This window comes from Cariama cristata, unplaced genomic scaffold (assembly GCF_000690535.1).
Source record: "Cariama cristata isolate BGI_N322 unplaced genomic scaffold, ASM69053v1 scaffold4430, whole genome shotgun sequence".
Classification (NCBI taxonomy): domain Eukaryota; kingdom Metazoa; phylum Chordata; class Aves; order Cariamiformes; family Cariamidae; genus Cariama; species Cariama cristata.
The window spans coordinates 10161-34301 of NW_009593943.1; the positions used below are offsets into that span (position 1 = coordinate 10161).

General features: G+C 42.0%; 1 protein-coding gene across 2 annotated transcripts in view; it reads right to left on the reverse strand.

Annotated features, from left to right (window-relative positions):
* Positions 1-355: 355 nt before the first annotated feature.
* Positions 356-24141, reverse strand: part of LOC104158401 (filamin-A-interacting protein 1-like) — a 65837-nt gene continuing 42051 nt past the window's right edge. For both annotated transcript variants that reach the window (XM_009696041.1, XM_009696049.1), the window contains 3 exons: positions 21577-21855; positions 3069-3242; positions 356-538 (listed from right to left, as the gene is read on the reverse strand). In XM_009696041.1, the coding sequence (XP_009694343.1) occupies positions 356-538; positions 3069-3242; positions 21577-21849 (630 nt within the window). In that variant the 5' untranslated portion in view covers positions 21850-21855. The remainder of the gene's footprint in view (positions 539-3068; positions 3243-21576; positions 21856-24141) is intronic.

Here is a 24141-nt window from a genome sequence, read left to right on the forward strand (position 1 = left end):
CAGTGCCCCGTCCTTCACAAAATGCGGCGCTTAGCTAAGTAAGCCAGCCCCAAACTGAGCCAACATAAATAACATCTGATCAAAAGCTACTAGGAGGTGAACGCAAAACGGGCATGAGTAATTGAAAACAAATTCCTTTCTTAATTCAAGCGCACACTACAGGAACATTAATGGTATTCCTCCAGCTCTAGACTTTCATGGTAATGTTCTTACTAATAAGGTGAGTGAACCGACATTTACAAATGGTTTACACATGAGTTTAGTGTCATTTAAACACAGAAAATACCAGACCATGTCACCGCTGAACCGACAAGCACTGGAACGCTGGGGATACTCTTTGCACTATCCCAGTTACTCACCTCTCCCGTTCCTGTTCCAAGAGGTTGGTAAAGTCATCGCTCTTGTTCATGTAATCTGTATGTTTATGTTTCTCATTTTCTAGCTCATAAACTGTGCGACGATGGCACTTTTCTGCCAACAGGAGCTGTTCCAGCATGCGCCGATACGTCTCTTTCTGCTTTTCTTCAAGTCTGTCCAGCTGCATTGTAGGAAAGGAGAACAGACTGTTTTAAAGGTCTCCTTGCTTACTTTATCCGATTTATGAACCAACAATGTTGTGTTTGGTAAATGCGAGTCCCGTAATTTTAAGTCTTGGGCTTTACATAAAGCAGTAACTGGGGATAAGAGTAACTGTCTTATAAAAGTAACGATTTCTTTGGATGGCGTGTTTGCAATAAATGTTTGCATGGTTCTCAGATACACAAAAGACAAAACTTTGCTTAATTTTAGGGTAACAAATAATATTGTTGCAGTGCAGAATTTCCCATGTGGCGAGGTGCTCTGCGCACTTTCCTCATTTCACACAGGAAAAGCTGCAGCAAATGCCAGGGCAGGGTACATGCCCTCAGACCCTGGGAGCCTGAGTTCATGCACCTGTATGGGGACTAGACACCTACATGTGGAGTGTAAGGTGTAAGCTCAGGACTGAAATATGAGTTTTGCATCTTTGATGCACCTGTAGGACTGATGAGATAAAAAGTTTAGGCTATTTAGATTCAGCGCAGATTCAGTTTTACATTACCAAACACAATTCACTATAAGCCTTAGGGCTTATAAGCTGGTGAAGGGACTGGAGGGTAAATCTTACGAGCAGCGGCTGAGGGAGCTGGGGTTGTTTAGCCTGGAGAAGAGGAGGCTGAGGGGAGACCTGATCGCTCTCTACAACGACCTGAAAGGAGGGTGTAGCCAGGTGGGGGTTGGTCTCTTCTCCCAGGCAACTGGTGACAGGACAAGAGGGCATAGCCTGAAACTGTGCCAGGGGGGAAGTTCAGGCTAGAAATGAGGAGGCATTTCTCCACAGAAAGGGTTGTTAGGCATTGGGATGGGCTGCCCAGGGAGGTGGTGGAGTCACCATCCCTGGAGGGGTTTAAGAAAAGACTGGATGTGGCACTTAGTGCCATGGTCTAGCTGCCATGGCACGGTGGTGTTAGGGCAAAGGTTGGACTCGATGATCCCAGAGGCCTCTTCCAACCAAATCAGTTCTGTGATTCTGTGATTCTGTTTTCCCCTCAGTCTGTTTTTTGGCAGAAATTTCTCCTTCTTTATTAGCAACATTTTACCTTTTTTGTCTTCTGGGATTTTTTTCTTAATTTAATGTGCCAATTTTTATTCAAACATACACTAAGGCCAGGGAAGTGTGTCTAAAAAGTTGCCATGGCATTCCAAAGCCGCTGTGGCTATTCATGTTGCTCCTTCTTTGGAGCAAATGACAAACTCCATCTTCCTCCCCATGAAGCATCCCACACCTCTGGCACCCCTCTGCTTGCCTGCCCCTGGCACGGTGGCTGGCAGAGCCTGCTCTGCCCACCCCTGGCCCTTACCCCACAGGAACAGCATCTTCCTGTGCTCTGGCTGCACCAGGCAGTTGCTGTTTCACGGCAAACTTTTTGCCTCAGCAAAGTGAGGAAAATAAGAGAGCAGGAGGACCACAATGATTTGCTCTCCAGAAGTTGACCAGGGCAGTCAAAGTGAAACAGTCATTGCATTTTATAAAGGAGCCAGGTTGAGTTCAGACTTTGAGAGCAGATCTTTTGCACTTATGAAATTTTGTCACCATCTTGTTTTAGCTCCAACGTAACCTCTGTGGACATACACACAACAAAAGTTATACACTGAAGTCCCCTTCAAATTATCAGCTTCTTCAGACAAAAGCCAAGCTCTTTTAATCTTATTTGACAGTATTTCATGCGTGCTCCCACATGCTAATGCCTGCCTTCCTTATTTACTATCATCCCAAAAATTCCAGAAAATGCATCAATGAGAATATAAAATATAAAGATAACCCATGGTAGACACAATTCCTGGTGAAAAAATTAAATGTTCTAATCTGGACAGGCACTATAGTATATTACATCGTACATTGTTGCATGCTTTTTCTCCATGCCCTGAACTGTTATGAAACTATAAATATGAGCAGTGGCTGCTTATTTTGGCGTTCACGCTGGCCTCAGACATTCCCAGGTCTATTCTACTTTCATTTATTGCTTAGATTTTAAAGCAAGGGATCAAGTCCTCCAGGTCTCCTTTAGGGGATGAACTGACTTTGCAGTCCTATAGCTTAAGTGACGTAAAATGATTACGGATTTATGACCCCATAAATATGGTCAAAGTCAATCTCTGAAGGTCTTTTTCTCCTAACTACTCACATGATCTTGATCTAATATGCCATGAAAATCAAAGAGGGCTTATCGGTGCTGTGAGCAGTAGAGGCTGGAGCCTATAATTGAAATGAATTTGAAAACCAGAAATGTAACAGCCACCTTAGGGCACCAGCCCTAAGGAGCATGCAAGCTCTGTATTGTTTGTGTTCAAACCCAGTGGCTTTGCTTACAATTTATTCTGCAGTTGAGTGAACAAGAATATTCAATTTTTCTTTGATTTCTTGTCATTGGTACAAATGCTGTGTTATCCTCTTGCGTGCTTTGCACACATCCAAAATATGTGGAGTCTCACTTCTGGTTAGGATTCCCCCTGCACAGACATAATGATGTAAATCAAGAAGTTATTACCTCTGAAATTGGTTTCTCATAGACGTCTTCCCCTATAGACTTTTCTTGGGCAAGGATGGCATCCCTGTGTAGCACTCGGAGCACGTTCTCTGGAGCTGCAGACCCATAATGAGCTTCTAAAACTTCAGGTTTGGTTTTCTCTGTCTTCAGCATGTGGATCACATCCTCCCTTGCCTGTAACATTGCAAATCACTACCATAAGCCAACCTATTAACCAACAGGGAAAACAGAAAACAGGGACATTTCATACGTACGGACTGCATACACAAAAATAAAATAAATTAAAAAGAATGCCAGGCTGCCAATGCAAATATAAAAACTTTGGGAGATATCAGATTAAACATGATTTGTGCAATCCAAATGTTATCCTTGTAGGCGTTAATTATTTTATTCCTACCTGCCATTATATTTGGATGATATGAATTTTTATATTGGGATTGCAAGCATAGCCAGGGAACATCATTACTCTTCATACACTTGATCATATTCACTGCCCATGCTGTTCCCTGGCTGGAGTAAGGAGATGAGTAGAACAAGCAGCACAAGTGGGCTGAATTAATATTTCTCAGACAGCCTCTAATCAAGTATTTCCTAGGCATTCCTTACCTGACTTTGTGACTAAATATTCCATTCAAGTAACTTTTAAACTAAAGTTTTCTAACTTATGTTTGTTTAAACAAAACCCTGGAAACGTTGCAGACCCCGGCTAACTGGCATAGCTGGCAGCAGACCCAAAGAAGCTGAGCCAACCCTCCCGGCAGCAGAGGCGGGCTGCTGGCATGGGGCTATATTTCAGGTAGCGTGAGAAGGCATCTGGGCATGAGGCTGCTCTGCAAGGCCACCCAGCTATGAATAAGGGACATTTTAGGGCTATGCTGTGGACAAATGCTTACTCCCGAGCTCTCTTTCTAATGACATTTGCCAACATCTGTTAAACCATGGGGGCAGGGCACTTGCTTGTCCTTCAAGGCAGGTTTTATAAGGCCATGAGCCAGGGAGGGGCTTTAAAAGGCAAACATTTTCAGTGGGCACAAAGGAGCTCCCAAATTTCCCTGGAAAGCATCTCTCCACAAGCCCAACGGGATGGGGGGCAGAAGAGTAAGGGCACCAATTTTTCTCTTGCCTGCCCTTCCGACACTCAACCCATGTGAGTTTGGGAAGCAAATGAAGGCCCGAGGAAAGGTTCAATTATTTTAGGAAAAATCCCTTACAAATCCTGCCCCTGTGTAAGCAATGATTGTTTAGGATCTATGAACTGACCAACGCTTCATACTTTTCCACAGTGTTCATAATAGCACTCCATATTATCCCTGTAGCAAATCTTAAATCTTTACCCGGCACCACAGAGGCACTGCAGTTCTACAAGATGATCTGCTTTTAAAATGAGCAAGGAGATAATTTCAGGAAATGGCAAAGGCCCTTTAATCTTTTTTTTTAATAAAATAGAGTAACATGAAAATAGAACAAAAAATGAACTTGAGGCAAAGATCATGCCACCCAGTTGAGAACTAGCCCAATTATAAACAGCTAGCTGTAGGGGCTTACTCTGTACAACATTTTGTAATCTTAAGTAAAAGCTTTGCACGTGTCTGCAAGATACAAAGTACAGACTGAAATGGTATTACTGTTGTATCAGCACGGACGTGGGAAAGGTGCATCACTCATGGATGTCAAAACTACAAGTGAATTACGTGGGCTAGTCCTAAAGAGTGCCAAAAGGGCATGTACGCCTCACTATATCATGTCCTGGGAGTACGCCACTCTCAGTACAGGAAAAATGTAATTTTAGGAAAGTTTTAGACAGGTTTGAGAATATATCATTTTTTATATCCCTCTAAAAATAGCAGTTATCCTAGTGTCATCGTTACTATGAGGCCAATGCTTCTATATTGAAGAAAAAGCCCTTAAAAAGTCTAATAATGTGTCATGGAAGTTTGGGGGGATTTATAAATATCCAGATTATTACGTGTTGTCTTAGGCCCTTTTAAGAAGAGACAGTTTGGGGGCTGTATCTGCGTCCTGCTCCAGTGGATGAATTTGGTGTCCCCCTGTGTGCCTCGCAGCAGGGGCCCCGTGCTCAGGGAGAGCACTGTGCAAAGGGAGCACCGAAAACAGCAGGATGTGAGGGCAGCCCTCTTCCACCCTATACACCACGGGCCACAACCAAGCATGCTGAAACCTCCATTCATTTTGGTCCTGGGCACAGAAAGCTTCAGGCCCCACACGCTCCATTCCTCAGGGACAGGCACACCTCGGACCCTAGGCTATTTGGGAGGGGAGGAGGATGAGTTCATTCTCTCCTGTTGAAGCTGTCAGCCCTCAGACGGCATTATTAAACACTGACGGGGCCAGGCAGAGCAAACAGAGGCAACTCGGGCTTGGTGATTTGACACTATGACTTGGGAGAGCAAAGAGCTGGACTCGAGTCCCTGCAATGGTTATTTAATACAGTGATAGCTGACAGAGGGACCGAATGCTGCTCTTCCCAGTGAGTGCCCCAGCCCCTGTTCAGTTGTGCACTGCCGTGCATACTTCCCTTCCAGCCTCATTAGTCTTTAATCACTGATAATTAAAACAGAGCAACTTTAGCGGGAAGGAATGAAAGTCCCCAAAACAGCTTATAACTTGCCAGTTAAGAAAGGTTCCTAGAAGCTGTGGGTTTGAGTTCCCCAAGAGCCAGAGGGAGCCGAGCCAGGGGAGGAGGTGATGCTGAATGGAGGAACTGGCACCTCAAGCAAGAAGGAAGGTGCCCAAGCTCAGTTCAGAGCTTTGAAGGAAACCCCTGTTCATTGCTTCATCTTTAAAAGGAAGGGGATGGGGCAGGGCTGTCAGCCCTGAAAACCCCTCTCTGCGGCCCAAGGGGAGGGTACCCACCCCGGGGACAGGCTGGGTGGCACTATCCCTGGGGTGCGGGCAGCTCCCCGCTTACATACCTCTTCTTGGGCACCCCACGCTCTGCAGGCACTTGGGATCTGGATCACATTAGCGTGGCAAGGTGCCTTCTGCCTTTTCTGGGCTTGGCCATTGCTCCTGTCATAATCTTTTCAAGGGTATTGGCTAATTCACCAAGTACTCTGTTTCAAGGGATGTATGATAACAGTTTGTGAAAAGCAAACTAACAAACAGACACTCAGGTTGCTAGGAAGCATTGGACAAAAAAGGGGCCTCGTGCTAATAATAAACTGGAGAGAAATTTGTTTTTATTTGGTCAGCAACAAGCCCCAGCATAGGAAGATTCTGAAGTGCATCTAGCCTAGGTCAGAGAGGAGCCCAGGCGGCATCCTAACCTCCCATCAGCCTCAGGATTTGCAAACTCCAGTTAGTCTCTCTGAAACTCCTCGGGATAATGCAGAGGGAAGGAGTTGAAGCAGCAGGCCTGTCTAATTCGTGATTTCATGTTTCCTCCAAATGACTAATTTTCCACTGAAACAACTAGAAGAGAGCTCATGTAGAGATGTTTTCTATCAATGTATAGTTAACAACTACCACTATATTAAACCGCAGGATACAGAGCATCTTCGGAAAACAAGTCAGAATAATCCTGTAGCGGAGTGCTTGGGCTACTTTAGCATACCTACCCGGAAAGAGGTATGAGAGGCTCAAAGGGTCCTAGCTAAGAAGTGGGAACCATACTGGCAAGCTGTTTCTACTGATGGACATCTACTGTAAGCACCTCCCTTGTCTCACAGCGCAATGCTGTCTAGCATAAATCATAAGCTAGGAGACAAACACGAGGAAGAGATTTCAAATTGGAAGTAAACTTTTATATAAATCCCACAGGAAAGTTGTTAGCTGTTTTGGTACAAGAAACATGGTGTTCGGCACAGGAAAACCATCTTTCAAGTCCTTTTTTTGTTTGTTTTTTTTGATGTTCTGATGAGAAAGAGTATTCAGGCATGAGAAGACCACATATTGCAACAGCTTGTAGCACAATGAAACTTATTTGCCCAAGTCCAGAAGACTGCAATTAGGCAGAGAAGCTCTTTAAAGTCAAGATACAGAATTTAGAAAATACATACATTCACTTTTATTGCTTTTTCATTACTTAAATTGTCCTACAGAAAACTCCAAGATAACTTTCTATTTATGCTGTTCAGATTGTGGGTTCTTGAAAATAAACAGACTTTTCTGTTAATAAAGTGCCCCCAAGCACCTGATTCTCTAAACAGAAGCAATGAAGACAGATTAATTAATTAAGAGGCCAATTTTACCTCTCAGGTAAATACTCTCAAGGCAAGAAACACAGAAGGCCAGATATGTTGAGAGGTATTTTCCACACTCATTTTTTCCAGGAGCAAAGCCTACTTAGAGACTCCCTGCCCATCAAACTCATAGAACCATAGAACAGCCCAGGCTGGAAGAGACCTCAGAAGATTATCTGGTCCAACCTTTTGTGGGAAAGAAAGTCTGGATGAGATCATCTAGCACCATGTCCAACTGCATCTTGAAAACCTCCAGTGATGGGGACTCTACTGCATCCATGGGGAGGTTGTTCCAGTGATTGATTGTTCTTTCTGTAAAAAATTTCTTTCTTATGTTGAGATGAAACCTCTCCTCGTGCAACTGGTACCCATTGCCCCTTGTCTTCTCCGTGTGGCTCCTTGTGAAGACAGACTCTCCATCTTCTTTGTAGCCGCCCTTTAAGTACTGGAATACTGTGATGAGGTCCTCCCTGAGCCTTCTTTTCTCCAGTGAGAAAAGACCTAATTCCTTCAGTCTTTCCTCACGGGACAGGTTCTCCAGTCTTTTGATCATCTTAATGGCATTCCTTTGGACCTTCTCCAGCTTGTCTGCATCTTTGTTGAATTGTGGGGACCAGAGCTGGACACTGGACTCAGTTAACTCCTTCAGCTGTCCCTGCTTATAGAGTAACTGCAAAGTTGAACTGTGTCCAAGCCTTGTTTTATGCTTACTGGAGGTGCCAAAATCTAAAGGCTGATGACCTCAGATCTTGAATATGTCCATGGAGGGGTTGAAGTGCTGTGGAGCACTGCTGTCCCACACAGCTTTGCCTGCTCTCCTTTCCCTCCTCTCTACTACGCACTAATTAATGCACTTACTTAAGATCTGGGGTCTGCATTTCTACCTGGGAAATACGAGACGATGCTCCTCTCCCCTCAGGAGTGCATGCTAGCCGCCCAGCTGGAAGGCTGACGTGAGGCCACTCTTTGCAGAGCTACCCTAAAACACTCACTTTTTGGCAGAATAAAAGAGAAAGGCTTTCTTTTACTCACTAGCTTGAGCAGAGCAGGGGTCTGAGTTCCAAACTTCACTTTACTACATGCCTAGTAAAATATTTAAATGATATAGAAAGGATGTAAAGAGGTCCCTGCATAAAATTGAAACCATTTAGGAAACAATAGCATGACTCTGCTGCTTGTAAAAGGGGACCAGCAGCCTAGCAACCAAATTCTTGGTCAATGGAAAGACTGTTACACAAGCCCCGCGTTCGGACGTGCTCTCTCCTCGTGCCCTGCCCTGCCAATTTACTACAGCCCTCTTTCCCCATTCCCACAGTCTTTGGCCTCTCCCGTGAGACTGCTAACAAAACTCAGCACCCACTAAACGGGGAATTGTTGCCACAGGCCATTTGTCACCTGGGAAATGGGACTGAGCTGATCAAACTCGTTTCATGTAAGGCATCTAGTAAATCAGGAAAAAATTTGTTGTATTCAAGATGGGCTGAATGGAGTCGAAGTAATCACCGTCAGCTGAGAGTACAATCCAACTCCAGATCCTTTGCTAGTACATCTCCTAAACTCTTGTCTTGAATTTTGTCCTCCTGCAAATTCGCAGTGTGCCTCTCTCAAAATCAGTTACCAGCAACTCTTTCCTTCATAGCTCCATGTTTGGAGCCATCTTAAATACATCTAACTACTTCAGAGCAATCTAAGTATTTCAATAACGTGATGACAATCCTCTCAATTAATTGAAACAAGTTTTGAAAATTTGGGAGTAGGACTAGTAGGAATACAGTTATGTAGTATTTGGAAGATCTGATATTTCCAGCTTTTGGCTATTTCTTTTCTAGTTGTCATGACACTTTGTTATGCCTGCACAAGTGAAAGCACTAAGTAATAGAGGTTTAATGTTTATTAAGTCATATTTTTCTTGCCAGTGATTAATGGCAAGAAATAGCTATCAAACCACAGACAGGAACCTTTACTTCTACTTGTGTTGCTGTTACTTGCATTGCACACAGTTCAGGTTATTTATAGTGCAACAGCTGCTCTGTACTGCATCAGAAACTAGATAAGGTCACAGGTTCTCCATGTAATGTTATGGTCTTACCAGTGGCTGATTTCCTAAATCCCAGTAGACTTTACAAACGTTTCACCTAGAGCTAACAAACATCAGACTCAAGGCACGCTTCTGAAGGAGATGAGGTGGGTGTTGTCACACTGCTTTCTGCACTATCCAGGACAAGCTCATGCTGTGTCACTGCCAGGGCAGGAATAGTCTTATTTCTGAAAATTCCCATTAGAGACCTCATAGAGTGAATACCATGTGTTCACTTAGTACACTTTAATGAAGACAGCATCTTCAGGTAGGTGTACTCAAAAACCTGAATCTGCAAAACTTTCCTAACACTAATCCACTAATCCCTGTTTAACCCTTCTTTTCTTACCTTAGAAGGAAATTAAAATAATTAAAAGGAAAGTGCACTTTCTTCCTTTTATGTCATACGATACTACAAATATGAATAGAGAAAGTAATAAAAATTACCCCTACCTACTGGAATGACACTTTTGTTAAAGGCCTGATTCCTCAAACCATCCCTACGTACTGCTACGAGGACTGGGTAACAATTTGCCTTCCGGGTCAGATGTACTTAGTGTACAAAGCATGCTTTGAAGCTGGGAAGTTAGATGCTTTACTGCATATTGCATTTTACAAAGCTCCTTTTTGCTAAAAACTCAAGAAACACTTTTCTCTCCTATACTAGATGTCTGAAGTAGCCTTGCTTCTATCACTCACTTAGTGATTCTAGCCTTGCTGAATGCTGGCTAATGACATGTACACATAGTTTTTCTTGCAAGGAAGACTCTATGTACAGCAAAGCTTTTTTCTTGCCTTTCGTCTTAGCTTAATTACCTAATCCTTGAAACTGTGGAGTTCACTTGCATGAATTTCTTTTAATATTTCTGGACTGGACTCAGCTGTATCTACGTGATTGGATTTGGAGGTAAAGAGATGACTTCAGTGATGAAAAGTGACAACTGGTGGTTTTGTACATATTCTAGTGAAATATAGCGGGAAATGCAAATGACCCCTCATGAGACTGGGGATATGAGGCAGAATTGTCCTGTCTTCTCCACACTGTGCAGCACTTTCTGGCCTTGTAGGAAGCCTTTGGAACTATACAGTGTATTTCATTTTGTTGTGCATTATCTTACAGTGATAACACAGAAGGACCTTCTAAAATCAATACTGGAGCAGAGGCACATGATAGACCAGCTCATCCACTGCACAAACCCTCTGAAGTGGCTCCAGAAGAATTACATCAGAGATTAATTTGGCCTCTTATGTTTAAAAAAGTCCACGCTAAAGATTGCAGAGCTGAGGAGAAGCAGCACTGTGCAATGTATTACTTCTTACAGCAAGCTTCAAAACAGATCAAATGAGCACTAGAAGACATCTGTCTGTTATTTCCTGCCCACACAGCTTTGTTCTGCTTTATTGCCAGAGAGCTCCATGGATGATGTCACTTTTTTCTGAAGAAAACAGGCCACCAGAGTCTTTCACTGACATAATTAATTATCTGTAGTCTGGGCCAAAGCCAGAAAATTCCCATGGCAAGGCTCTGAGAAGCATTAACTCCACACTGCTTGATGTTTTCAGAATTATTAGGGTCTGGGATATCCTGTCTTGTCTTTTCACACTGAAAGACTGCTTTGCTCAATACTATCAAACCATGGGGCAGTTACTGCAGCATATAGAATTACAGTGTCACGACCCAGTCAGCACAGAGAGACCAACGCGAGGGGTCACTGGCACTTATGCGCCCGAATCTGCATGTTGGGATACGTTCTACATGCTTCAACAATGCATCGCAATGGCTAAACCTGCTGGTTTGGGTTTACCATATCCAGTCACATAGTTTACGTTTCAGCCAACATTAACTGTATAATAACATTTTGCACATGACCTGAAGCCTGGCAGCAAGCAGAGACCACAGATTGATCCAACTAGCCAGCAGGCAGAGGAAAGAACATCTGTTAAAACACCTTTTGGGACACCTGAGCAGGAAGAATCACTAACAACAGTGCACAAATGACTGTGTTCACAGTTCAGGGCTGGTATGTGGCTGTGGGATGCAGTGTGCTTCCTTACAAACGAAGGAATTAACAAAGCAACTTTAGGTCTTTTCTCTGGCCAGCGCTAGTCACCACAATGCTTGCAAAGGCAAAGGAGAGCTCCCTGGTTAAGGTACTCCAAATCAGACACGAAAACCCAAATGACTAAGTCCCTGTTCCGGTTTATTCATGCTAAGGAAATGATCTGCGCCTTTCCATATCCCAGGTGAATGGCCAACCACGAGCTGCTATAGCAGTATAGGAAGTCATTAAAATTGCAGTACATTTCCCACACGTTGAGGTGTTTTTATATTGCTGGAGTCGTGTAGTAAGTTGCCATGTTCCTTTTGTAACCACAATTTATTTTGTGATCAGTTAGCACCTCTTTAAGAAGAAAAGAAGATGTCGAGTGAAAGGGTAGTAACAGAAAAAACATTTCTTTTCCTCTTCCTTGTGTTATCATCTGCCTCTTAATCTTATGTTAACCAGTCCGGACCAAGACTCAAAAGATCCGTGTTCTGTTCATGGGTCTCTTTCTCGTGTTTCACCCATAAAATTAACTTCACCAGACTCCAATTTCCATTCATAAAGGAAATAATACTTCCTAGGAATGCTGTGAGATTTAATTCATAATTATATATAAGAGCTAGGTACTAACGCTATGCATACTAAAAAAAATATGGCACTCTGACATCAATATAGTTGTTCTCCTATTCATTTTCCCTCATTCATAATATTCTTTTATTTCCTCCATGTTCATGTACTTCTATAATATCATTCAATTTGCTGAAATCCATTGGAAACTAAAAAGCATCTTCATTAGATGTGTAACTCAGGTTGTCTGAATTGCTCTTTGAAGGTTCTTCATTGACTGCATAAGGAACTGAAGCGTCTGAAATAGGGTGCTCCGATCTGAACTTCAGGGAGGCACTTGAAGCTGGTGGCATAAGTACCCACTCTCCAAGAGCAACAAACCTGCCTGGGTATTTTTTTCCACAGTGATCTATCTGTCTTCTGGCAGGAATGAGCACTTGTGGAGTGGACCACAGCGAGAGACAAGCTGGTGCCAGCATGGCCGTAGTCGTCAGGATGATGAAGCTCCAAGTAAATCCTTCTGCCTCCTCTGCGGAGACGCGAGCATAACTCAGAGTGGGATACCAACAGACGTAAGTGTGTATACATGTGTAATAAACTGTATACACAACTTTCTCTTGTCCAAGCATTCTGTTGGCTTCAACAAGCTGTTTTTCAGTGCTCTGTGCTACACGGATGTGCATTCAAGTTGCTGATGACTGATGAATGGGCTAGAACAGTAGGACTGCATTACAGCAAGCACTTACCAGCGTAGCCAATTATTTGAACAGAGGAGCTGTCAGAGGAAAGGAGGGAAGGGGTGCAAACTCTTAGAGTGCAGTAACTTAGAGAGGGTGGGCAATGAAAGGCGCAGAGCAAGAAGTCCTGGCCATGCCCACGATGCCCTCACAGCCTCCTGCCATCTCTGAAATCCCCTTGATCCTCCCCAATATGTGTCCTTCCCTTCGCCCTCCCCAAGCCCCACTTGGACATCCTCTCCGCTCTCCATCCTCATTCCCAGGAACAACTCTGAAGCCCTTCAAAATGCCATTTTGCCTGAACTACTGAGACTGTCTGAGCCAATACTGGGGAAATGAGTTTTCATTATGAAGCTGACCGCATCAATACTTCTGTTTCTGACTTGTTTAGACTTGAAGGTGATAAAAGCCTGGAAGTTACCATGCAACTGCACTTGGGTCAGTCAGTTCCACTCATTTTGCTGGTATGGAAGAATTGAGGCTAAATTTTTTGCAAAGAAAAACAATCGTTTCCAGGATAAGAAAGACTTCCCTTGCAAAATCCGAACCACTCCTGTCTTAGGGAAGGACTTACCTTCATAGTGTGTCAGCAGTGCATCATTTCGGGTGCTGCATGTGCACAGCCCTCAGAGATAAGTCACTGAGCTCATTTTATTTTGGACATCATGCAAAATTCTACACTGAAGTCAGCAATTTTGTAAAGATGTGGCAAGGGACTGGACGTTCAGTAGGGCCAGCAGGTTTCTATGTGAAAATGTTACATTTCTCTCATTTTAGTCAACCAATAGGTGGAGCCTTTAACCCTAGAAACAAGACACTTTCGCAGCTAGCCATGTTCTCACAACTATTATATAAAGACTTGTATTTGCTTTTATTAAAGCTCATTTTGGATGGAAAATAATCCATTTTGCTCTCAAGAGCTTATCTGATCCTCAGCTGGAGAACAGGAGACACAAACTTAATAAATACACAACTGGAGCAGCAAAGTTAATAAAAACAGAGTCAGCTATAACTGCAATGTTAAATTAACAACTGGTGACTCAGAGGACTGGCCAGCATTATGACACATAAGACATATGCTCATTGCAAGCTCTCCCAAGAATCCCAGATATTTTAAAGCCAGAGAGTCCATGCATCTAACATTTATTGCAAAAGGGTTGGCCATGTCCTCTCCCACAGACAATGAGAAAATGAGAAAAGATACAAGCTTTCTCATTACCGTTGCACCAAGTATACAATTTCTATTAACTAAACGGGGAAAAAAAAAAAAAAGGAGTCAAATGACCTCAGTTAATTAAAATACTTTTTAAAGGGATTGCAAAGAAGTCTGTTAAAGACACTGATCACAATGGGAACACAACCAAAATTTAAAAGTTGATCAGGGGCAGTCCTTATAGTTCTGTTTTGCACAGAAGACCAAGACTTTTTCAAAAAAAACAAGCTGCTCATACTCTTCCCTCCACTCTAGAGGAGATGCTCCACGGATCAGAGATACCTGTCAATTATTCCTCTCTTCTGGCCCTCCAAGCACAAATAACACGATAGAGGTAGCTCTGTTAAGTACAGCTCAGGCATTAACAGTGAAGGATGTTAAAATGTCTTTGTGAAAGAGGTTTTCAGCCTACAGCTGTCCAGCGACAGTGACATTTTATTGAGGATAACTACTCTGAAAAACATGTAATTCTAAAGCAATTTTAATACCAAAGAGATGGCTATCATCACTATGGTTAATAGTATCTCTGCCCTTAATTTCACAGGGAGCAGGAAATTTCCTGAATAGCACAATTTAACTGTATTTCAGTATACTGTCTTATCTTTTTTTTTTTCTTCTCTCATAAAATAGCAGGGTTCTATTTTAAAATTCATGATTCTGGGACTTGCTAGACAAGCCTTGCTTACCTCTCATGGTATCTCCTGCACTTTGCACAGCAATGATTGCAAGCTACAGAAAAAACCATACTATTCTCGACAAAATTCATCTCTGGTTATAAATTATTCAATGAAAATAGAAGAGAGGATTTGTGGTCTGAAGTCTATCCTAACTTAATTTTTTTGCCCTGCAAAAGCCTGCTTCACCAGCAAAACACAAACAAACAGGGGGTCAGTCAGAGGGGAGAGAATTTTTTAACTCATTGTACTGATATTCTTATGCCAGACATTTTTAGGGATTTTTTTTTTCAGGCTCTTATTTTGCTACAGTGTGGATACCATCTTTCTCTTAATTGTCTTGCCTTTTCTATGTCTCCATTTAGCACTGCTGTATTCCCCCTTTCCTTACACTCTTTTTCTTCTATTGCCCAACTTCTTCCCTCTCATTCCATTCCCCTTAAGTCACCTCTCCCTCCTCACATTAACCCTATCTTCTCTTTTTCCTTGTAGCTCCATACATGCCAAGGTTTTTCTCTCAGGGAATTTCAATTTCATCTGTATGATATGCTCAGAAAATCCTAAACTATGTCAGTCCAATTAACAAGACTTCATAGTTATAAACACTTATGCAAAGCTACTCTACATGCACTTTTCTCTGGCTTTACCTATTCTTTGCACTCTGGCTCCTCTTCAGCTTCTCAAACTGTGAGATATTGCTAATGACCATTTGAAAACTCCTTCCCTTCACTCTGTTATGTACTCTTTCCTCCAGTGCAAGGTATCTTGTCCCAACTTTCTCCTCTGACTCTAATATTACCGAAAAGAAACACATTCTGGTTTCTACCCACCTGTCTATCCCTTATTCCTCACTTGTGCTTTCAGGCAGCTCAGTATTTAATAAGATTAATACAAGAGTACCAAGAAAGGCAATGAAGATAAAATATAGGAGTTTGTATGGTGTTTTTTAACGAAGCAATACCTAGGTGCTTATCCCAGTATTGTTTCAACATCTCAGGAAAGTCAAGTTCACAACAAAAGCAGTTCAAGGCATTACATGAAAGTTTATACATTGCAGCAACGAAAAAGAGAGAGAAAAACATCACAACTACAGCTACAGAGTCAAACTCTGTGGCTTATATCGATCAGACTGACAAGTGGTGGGAAGACCAAGTAAAGCCATGTCAGCAGAGAAAGGGAAATATTAAACTCAATGTACAAGGCACCAGTGAGCTCTCTCCTACTGCACCGTGCGCAGTTCCAGCTACAGACTTTAAGAAGGATGAACCCGGGGTGCAACTGGTGCTGATCAAGGGGTGACAGAAGATGTGGAAAGTCTATTTCGCTAGATGACAGGCAAGGATGTGACATGGCTAGCACAGCAAAACAAAGGCTCAGAGGGTGAGAGACTGCTGTGTACAAACACATCAGGCATTAAACAGTAGGGAGAGAGGTAGGCTTCTAGAAGCATGACTGGTATGTAACTAAATTTCATAAAGGTTTCACTAGGCATAATTACAACTGCACTAGAAAGTAAAAGAAATAAATTTGCTACATGTTAAAGATTTTCAGTTCTGCAACTATTTTCCAATAGGAACTATTTTCCAATAGTCCAATAGGACTAGTCAAGGTAAACAACCCACCTAGTCTTAAAACACAGCTTGATAAATTCATGACAAAGGTTAAATGAAGGGCTTGCCTAAAGAATTAGCTGCTGGGACTTGATTTACAGCAGATCTTCCAGTGGTTTATGTCCAGGATTCTCAGGAAAATGGGTCAGTTAATGTATCTGCAGGATGAGGCTGAGGAAGTGATGGAAAGATAGAATAAGGAAAAAGGTCATAAATAGAGAAAGAGAGAGGGAAGGAAAGAAAGCTGAAGAAAGAGGGAAAGATAGATCTTGGGAAAGAGAACAGAACAGAATGATTCTATTCTAGAATAGAATGTATTAATAAAATATGTAGCGACACAAAAAGGAAAGAAAGTAGAAAAATGGAAACAGTAAACAATTTTCCCTTCCCCTTTTACATTTACAAAGCTTAGTATTCTGGTAGAAAGACAGATGGCAAAATACCAAAATACCTTTAAAAAATGTTAGAATGCAATAGGTAGTAGATCACCTATACCCATGTGGGTACCTGCTAGTTGAGTTTGTTAAGAAAGAGGATTTCCCTCATGGCAGGATGTATAGCCATTGTATCTAAGCATTTCCTAAGGACTTTACCAGAGAGAACAAAACACACAGCCCTCACCGACCTCTGCAAACCCTTCCCTGATACACTCAGGTTAAGAAGGAAGTCTTGCAGCCCACCTGAAGGTAAGCTCCTCCTGGCTCTGTTGGATGACAGAGCTCCTTCCCCCCACAATTACCCTATTTCAGCCATCAGCAACCAGCCCCCCATACCTGGCCTACAACACCCCTCCTGCAGCTGATGAAGCCATCACTGCAATCTGCAGTTTGGTAATCAGTGGCACAAGTGTAATTAACTTACTAACCCCAGGCTGGCAGTCTTAAGCCTGGAATGATGTTTTCACTAGCAACCTCATCAGAGAGACCAAATCAAACCGGACGTAACAAGATGTGTTGGCTTCGAGTCAGGACCAGAGGTACAGGGGGAGCACACTTTGCCATGGGGGTGCATTGGCCGCGGCTCCCCAGGCAAGGGGAGACATCCTTCCTGAGGAGCTATCGCTCTGACACCTCATGTGAGCACTCAAATTAACCATTAAATGAAGTCTTCAATAAATACAGGTTAAAGGAAAGGGTTTCTTTGACAGTGGACTCATTTGGTCACTCCCCTTAGGAGGGATGCTCTGCAAATAGGTTTACCTCTGAACATCTGCTACACAGTGTTTCCCTTCAAAAGTCAGTCCAAACCCAGTGTCACATTAGACCATTTGGAAGTCTGAAGACTTCTCAGGAATTGTGGCTTGTGATTAATCTACATATAATTGTATTTTATACATAGTCTTCTCCAAGATGTCATGTTTCACATATTGCCAATCCACATCCTCAGGCCTGCAGCAGCACAAGTGTACAGCTGGTACCTTACCATGTATTTCATTTACATCCCACACTGCTGCCCAGCCCTGAGGAACAACGCTCTGCTCCTCCACAGTGCCAGGCTCTCAGCAAGTGTTTCCCTTGGCCGTAAAGCCTGCGAGGGACCTCAACAGGAACGGGTGGCTGAGCTGCAGGGGATGACTGCCATTTCTACACTGCAGAAACACAGTAAAACTTGGTCTATAATAAAGGCCTTGAGTGGAAAAGTTGCTCCTATTTGAATTGGTATGAAATTTAGGAAACAGTCTCCCAAGCTTAAATTGTCATCTGGCAATAGGCACAGAACCTGGCTGAGAAATTATTTTTCTTGAAAAACCCAATGATTTGTAGTGGGATGCTGTCTTCATAAATGAACTTTTATTATTGTGGGTTTTTTTTCCAAACATGCAATAGAAGACTGAATGGTAAACATGTATGAATACTGCTCCTCATTTCCTTTTAGGCCTCTAATCAGGAAATGTTGAAAATCAGTGTTGATGTTGCTGGACATTAATGGCTGCTGCTTAGAAAGTGTACAGGGAATATACTCCTGCCAGGACAAACACATAGGCTGTTGGACAAAAACCTGTGAACCACAGATAGGATTGTATCATCATTGTAAAGATCCACACTGCCTATGTTGCTCTGTAAGTAATAATATTCACATATTGGTTTGATTGAAATCACTCTAACTGCCAGGGAAATTAATACTGTGCTTTCATGAGCCGATATATTCTACTGGTGTTTGAAATTTTCCTTTCAAATCAGTTTTGCAGTATTTAACAACGAGATTTTTTTTCCAGGTATAGGAGGAAATCCTTCATGGATTTTTCACCTGTGTATTCAATATGTGTTTAAAGATCATGTAATCACTGCTTTTTTATATGAGCAGTGAGATCTTGTAAGAGAAAAGACACTCTACTGAGATATAAGGTCTTTAAAATCAATTCCTGTCATCAGTTCATTTGTTTCCCACTCTCCTTCAGAGAGGTTGCACTTAAGAGCTCTCCTGCCATGTATATTGGGATACATTTTCATGACCACAGCTTCTGTAGACTTTTTCTCCCCTTTTGTTTTCTTACAAAATAAGGCCTAGGCTACAGTGACCTCAGCCGTTTATGAAAACCTTTCCTTCTCTATATTCAGTAAGTGCACAGGAACCAGCCAGGAAATCTGACGACAGGCAAAGCTGAGACCAACTTGGCCCTAGAAGCTACGGCACAGGCAAGATACCTGAAGTCATTCTAATAAAAAAAAAAGAAAAAAAAAAAAAAAAAAGAAAAAAAGGAAGACATAAACGTCACTGCTAGGGCATGTCTCCACACTTTACTGGCACATTCACCCTCAAAATGAGGACCTGGGAAGTCAGGTCCCAAAGTAAGGTCTCAAAACTGATACCGACAGCAACATGGCATGGGTCTATATTTGCTGTATTGTTAGATTATGGGGCTAGTGAATTAAGCACATGAAGCATATGTATACACTACCAGTACACTACCAGTTTACCCTGCCAACCCCATGGCTGACATGACCAGATTACTTCCCATGGCTGAGCTTGCTGTTTGGGGTTTACACGCGGTGTCACCCTGCTCTGCATTCAGTAGTGCAGATATAAGATCCGTCCTGCTCATGGCTGCTGAGTAAACGGTCATGGTACTTTATTCCATTTTTTTCTTAAAAAAATATTAGCTGTCCCTACAGGTACAGCCTGCTGTTATTCTCAAAACAAAATCTTCTTACATATGCCTATATAATGTTTGCTTTGCCAGTATTTAAATGGCTTCAAAATAAACCCACAGTCTGATTTGTCAGTCCAACAAAATGCCAGCCCACCACCAGAGATGTCCGAACAGATCTGAAAATGAAAAGCCACGAAATGACTCAGTGCATTAGGTCACTGTGACAGCCAGGAGGTAATACCAGAGTATTTGCTTTGGCTGGAGTCTTCATTGGCTCATCTTCATTTGTAGCGTCAAAGCCAGGCTCTCATCTTAAGCCAAAGTGCTGTAGCTTGCCCACTTCAGTAATGGTTCAACACAGGTACCAGGCAAATAACTAAGATGGGGGTTTTTGAAATGAAATTAAAAACTCCTATGGATTAGGAGTTTGTAGTGGCAGTAAGGAGCAGAAGAACAGACGCACTCTACGGTACCAGCGTGGTAGTCCTCACAATCCTCCCGCGATGCTGGGAAGCTTTAGCAGTGCCTAACATCTCTGTCGGGTCTGTATGTATGAATATCCCTAAAAGTATTGTCCAGAGCAATGGGAGTATCATCTTGGTGAGGATCTTCAGCCCATATTACAGCGCAGATGGCAGCTACCCCCAGCATCCCCACAGGGATAATGAGAACATGGACAGTTCTTCAGTGGTTGTGTAACTCCCCCACAAAGTAAAAGACTACGGTGAAGAGCCAGATTTCCCTGTATTGAACAGGAGAATTACTCAGAGATAAGAATAAAGACCACATTTATTACCACCCAGGAAACATTAGTGACTTTCTTTGCCTCCCTTTTCCAGACCACAAAGGTGACGTCAGGGTAAATTGTTCTGAGCAACATGAGCACGATATACATTTCTAATGAGGTTTGGCTCTATTCACCACTGAAGTTGCACGCTAGCTCCATCTTTTAGGAAATAACATATACAAGTTTTTGTATAAAGTAAAATGAAGCACTATAAAATTGGATACTGTTCTGTAATGGTAAATTTTTTTCCTTCGCAACATTGCATTCAGCAGATTTTCTTGCTTTTTTCCACAGTTTTTCACTGCAAAATGACCATTTCTGTCTTTGTGATGAAATTATTTAGTTTGAATGCATATTTCCTGAAACTTGAAAGTACTTTCAAGTGAATGATGTACAGGAAGAGTGATTCCTAATGATATTTAATGAGATGAAATTTCAGAGTTGTGGTAATGGTGCAACTCAGGTGACTCAAATACCAAAGAAATTAACAGAAGAATTGCTTCTTGTAATCAGATAAGATGGTAACAAGTCCAAAATTAAAGTAAAACTGTTATGAATGTGGGTTTCAGGGAAAAAGTAGAGTCTTAATTGAAATGCGAAATAATGATGGTTAACTAGAATAAAGGGATTGAGACAAAATGTTTTCACACAGGTTGGGTAGGTTTTTTCTGCTAGTCCCTAGGTTCAGTGAAAAATATCACTAAAGTGCAAACAAAAGAGTGTATAAATTTGGCAAGCAGTCCTACCTCAAAAGGGGATAAGTTTTGAAAAGTCAGAAGCCTGATGTTTTGAAATACCAGGTTTCAGCTCTTTATTTTGAAATTCCCTGAAGGCTGACACTCCTGAGAGTTCAATGATTTATTAGCATTAAAGAGAATCCTCAAAACTGGATGGACATTTGGGTGACGAGTTAAGCTCAAAATCAGGCTGGCTGCCATCAAGGACTTACTACTGGGCTGAGTAAACATGCAAACCAGGACAACTGAGAAAGCTTTCAAGCGAGCACTACTCCAAGAAATAAAACTAATGAGTCTTTTTGCAAAGCAGGGAATGTGCAGAGCTCTGGAGGCCAGGCGGGACAGGCAGAGCTTTGGATGAGCCCTGAGCAACATCTGAATATGCAGAAGGTCCAGGGGCCTTTTTCAGTATTACTGACTTGCAGATTTTGTCTCTTGAATATTTGCATTAATGATTGTAATTACACTCACTGTATTTGCTTGTCTTTTTCCACCCAAAACTGATTCCCCTTTGGTTGTTTTCTGCATCTTTTTTAAGTGTTCAAGACCTGCAGATTCCCCTTTCTTCCAGTTCTGACAGGTGTTTATAATTTCTTTTGCTTTGGTAGCTGCAGATAGAGATGGTAAATAAAGCAGTACTTAAAACTATGACTATCCTGTTAAACACCAGCTACCACTGCTCTCTCCTTATGGTGCTTTGCCTTAAATTTGCATGTCCTTGTCAGTTGAGGTACATAGAAAATATAGTTTAAAAGATGTTTAATTTACCTGTAGTTCTCCTTCCATTATACTGAGGAGTTTTATCAAGTCCTCTTTAGAAAGCTCTATGGACTTCTTGTTCTTTCGTTCAGTAGGTCCAGGTGATTTTGAGTGCCGTTTGACAGTTGCTGAAACCATGACCTCATCTTCCTTCCGATGAGGTTTGTTCTTTTTCTTGGCATCCTCCTGAAGTTTTTCATTCTCTGCATGGCTGATGACAGGCTTGGAACTGGAGAAGTGCCCGTTAGACGAGCTTTCTCCACCTTGGTTTCGGGATCTCATCCCTACCTAGAAAGAAACAAAAATAAAGGCACATTTATAAACAAAATTACTTACAAAAAGCTGCAGTGGAAATACTGCCTTTTGGAAGAACAGCAATCTTCTAAACACTGAAAAATACTGTCTTGCTCAAGAGACGGCAGTAGAAAGCACAACCATTTCAACAACTCTGTGTGTGGCAGACAATGAATCCAAGGCATTAATTATAAATTTAACAGAGTCCTAAAGTAAGGGTAACCATCTTTTTCAGCATGCCAAGATGCTGATATGAGTTTAAATGTATGGAACTTAAAAGTGGTGCAGGAAATGATAAAGAACATTTTCTAGTGCTCCCTTTCTTTCAGTCAACATTTTGATCATTCACAGTTCATCACTACAAAACAAAGCGGGTTGTTAAGTAGATCTTATTTTAACATGAGGATTACTTGAGAGACAAGAATGCAGTTAAATTTTAGAAAAACATGTTCTTTGAGTATAAATTCATAAACTCCGTCTTAAGCCAAATACTGCCTCTGATTATTAGACAGTAAGCGCCATAAAGGAAAGTTGAAAAGAAGTTTGAGAAAAGAATACAGAGGGCATGAAACCACTAAGAGGAAAATGGGAAAGATTAATGCCGTCCTTCCAGAAGATTCAGGGTTTCTCCAAACTGTCAGGTCATGGTAATTGAATGACCACATCTCTGTCCTCTTAAGCACCTACGCTGCACTCTTAGACTATGTCTATCCTAGGCAATTAAACTGTGACAGCAAATGTTCCTGAGCTCTGGCACTTGACCTACTGTATTGCTAAATTTGTAGCACATTCCTTGGCACACTTCTGGTCCAGGCAAACTACCACTCTCCCAACCAGTTCCTGGGCACAATTCAGGAATTAGCCCAGGCCAGGTCCAGACGCAGCCACTCTGGTGTGGAAGAGAAGAGAGTTTAGTAGTATGAGCACGGCTGAATTGTGCTATATAACACCAGGGACAGAATGGGGGCCTTGGGACTGTTTAGTTTACAAGTAACATAGCCTTGATGTTACACAAAACAGAGCCATGAAAATCATCCTTCCTGCATATCATCCTCATCAAACAACAATCTTCTCTGATTCCCTCTGCTGAATGCCTTTCAGCAATACCAAATTAAACCGCTTGCCTGTATCTTCAAATCTGTTCACAGAGAAAAAAAAAATTTTTTTTTTTCTTTCTTACCCATCAGCCCTTTTCAAGTTGTCATCCACACAACACATTCAACTAAAACAAGCTTAACCCACCTGTCTGTTGTCTTGTCCTATGAACATCTCTCTCCTTTCTTCCCCCTTGACCCTGCAGATTGGCCAGGGAAGCTGCTAGCCCTTAAAATCCCATTTACCCTGTAAGGTCTCATCCTGTGTCACTGACTAACAATGGCACAGAAGGCAGGTTGCATTTCTTAGTGTGTATTTCATTACTTACCATTATTAAACAGATGTGCATAGGATACTCGGATGTGTTTATATATGGACCCATATTGCTATCCTGTCACCTTGCTACCCTGTCACCTTCCTATGTTCTGCTGAAGTAAGTCTTTGTAATTATTGTCAGTGTTTAAATGTTGAACACCTTGGTTGTTATTTGTAATCAAGATACTTGACATACACAATACAAAGGCAATGGTGAATTTAGGCTTGGTTCAGGGCCAAACTCAGACGTAAAAAGTAAGTAGTCTCCTAAAAATTAGATATTTTTCATCCTACTTGAAATTGCTTGTCTAACAGACAAGGGAAACCATTGGGAGTTTATGTTGCCTTACTCCGATTCACTTTTGTATATAGTCATACTTCCTGGTACCTTAATTTTTTACTTAAATCCAGTTTACCCAAGATAGTCTAAATGTACTAGAAAGCAAGATCTGCAGTGAGAAATATCTTGCTTTAGATCATCTACGGTTTGAACAAACAGACTGAAGAAAGCTGAAGAAGGGTCTGTATGTCTGAAACCTGCCCAGGTTTTATATCAACAGATCTAATGAATAATATTCCACTGCTTCCAAATCTTTCCTCCCACTTAAATTCATCTCAGGATTTAGTTTGCAGCTTGTTCATTAGTCCAACAGATGCTTCTCAACATCGCTAACATCACGCCCTTTTCTGATACAGATCTCAGAGCAGCAATTCACTAGTGATGGGGCAAAACCTAAACCACATTGACTAATCAGCTTGGCTAATATTACACTGGGCCTGCTACAGCTTGCTACTTACTCGGCTCAGGCCAGCGTTACAAATCTCTTGCTCACATTAGCCTTGCATTTTGGTAGTTTCACATTCAGCAGG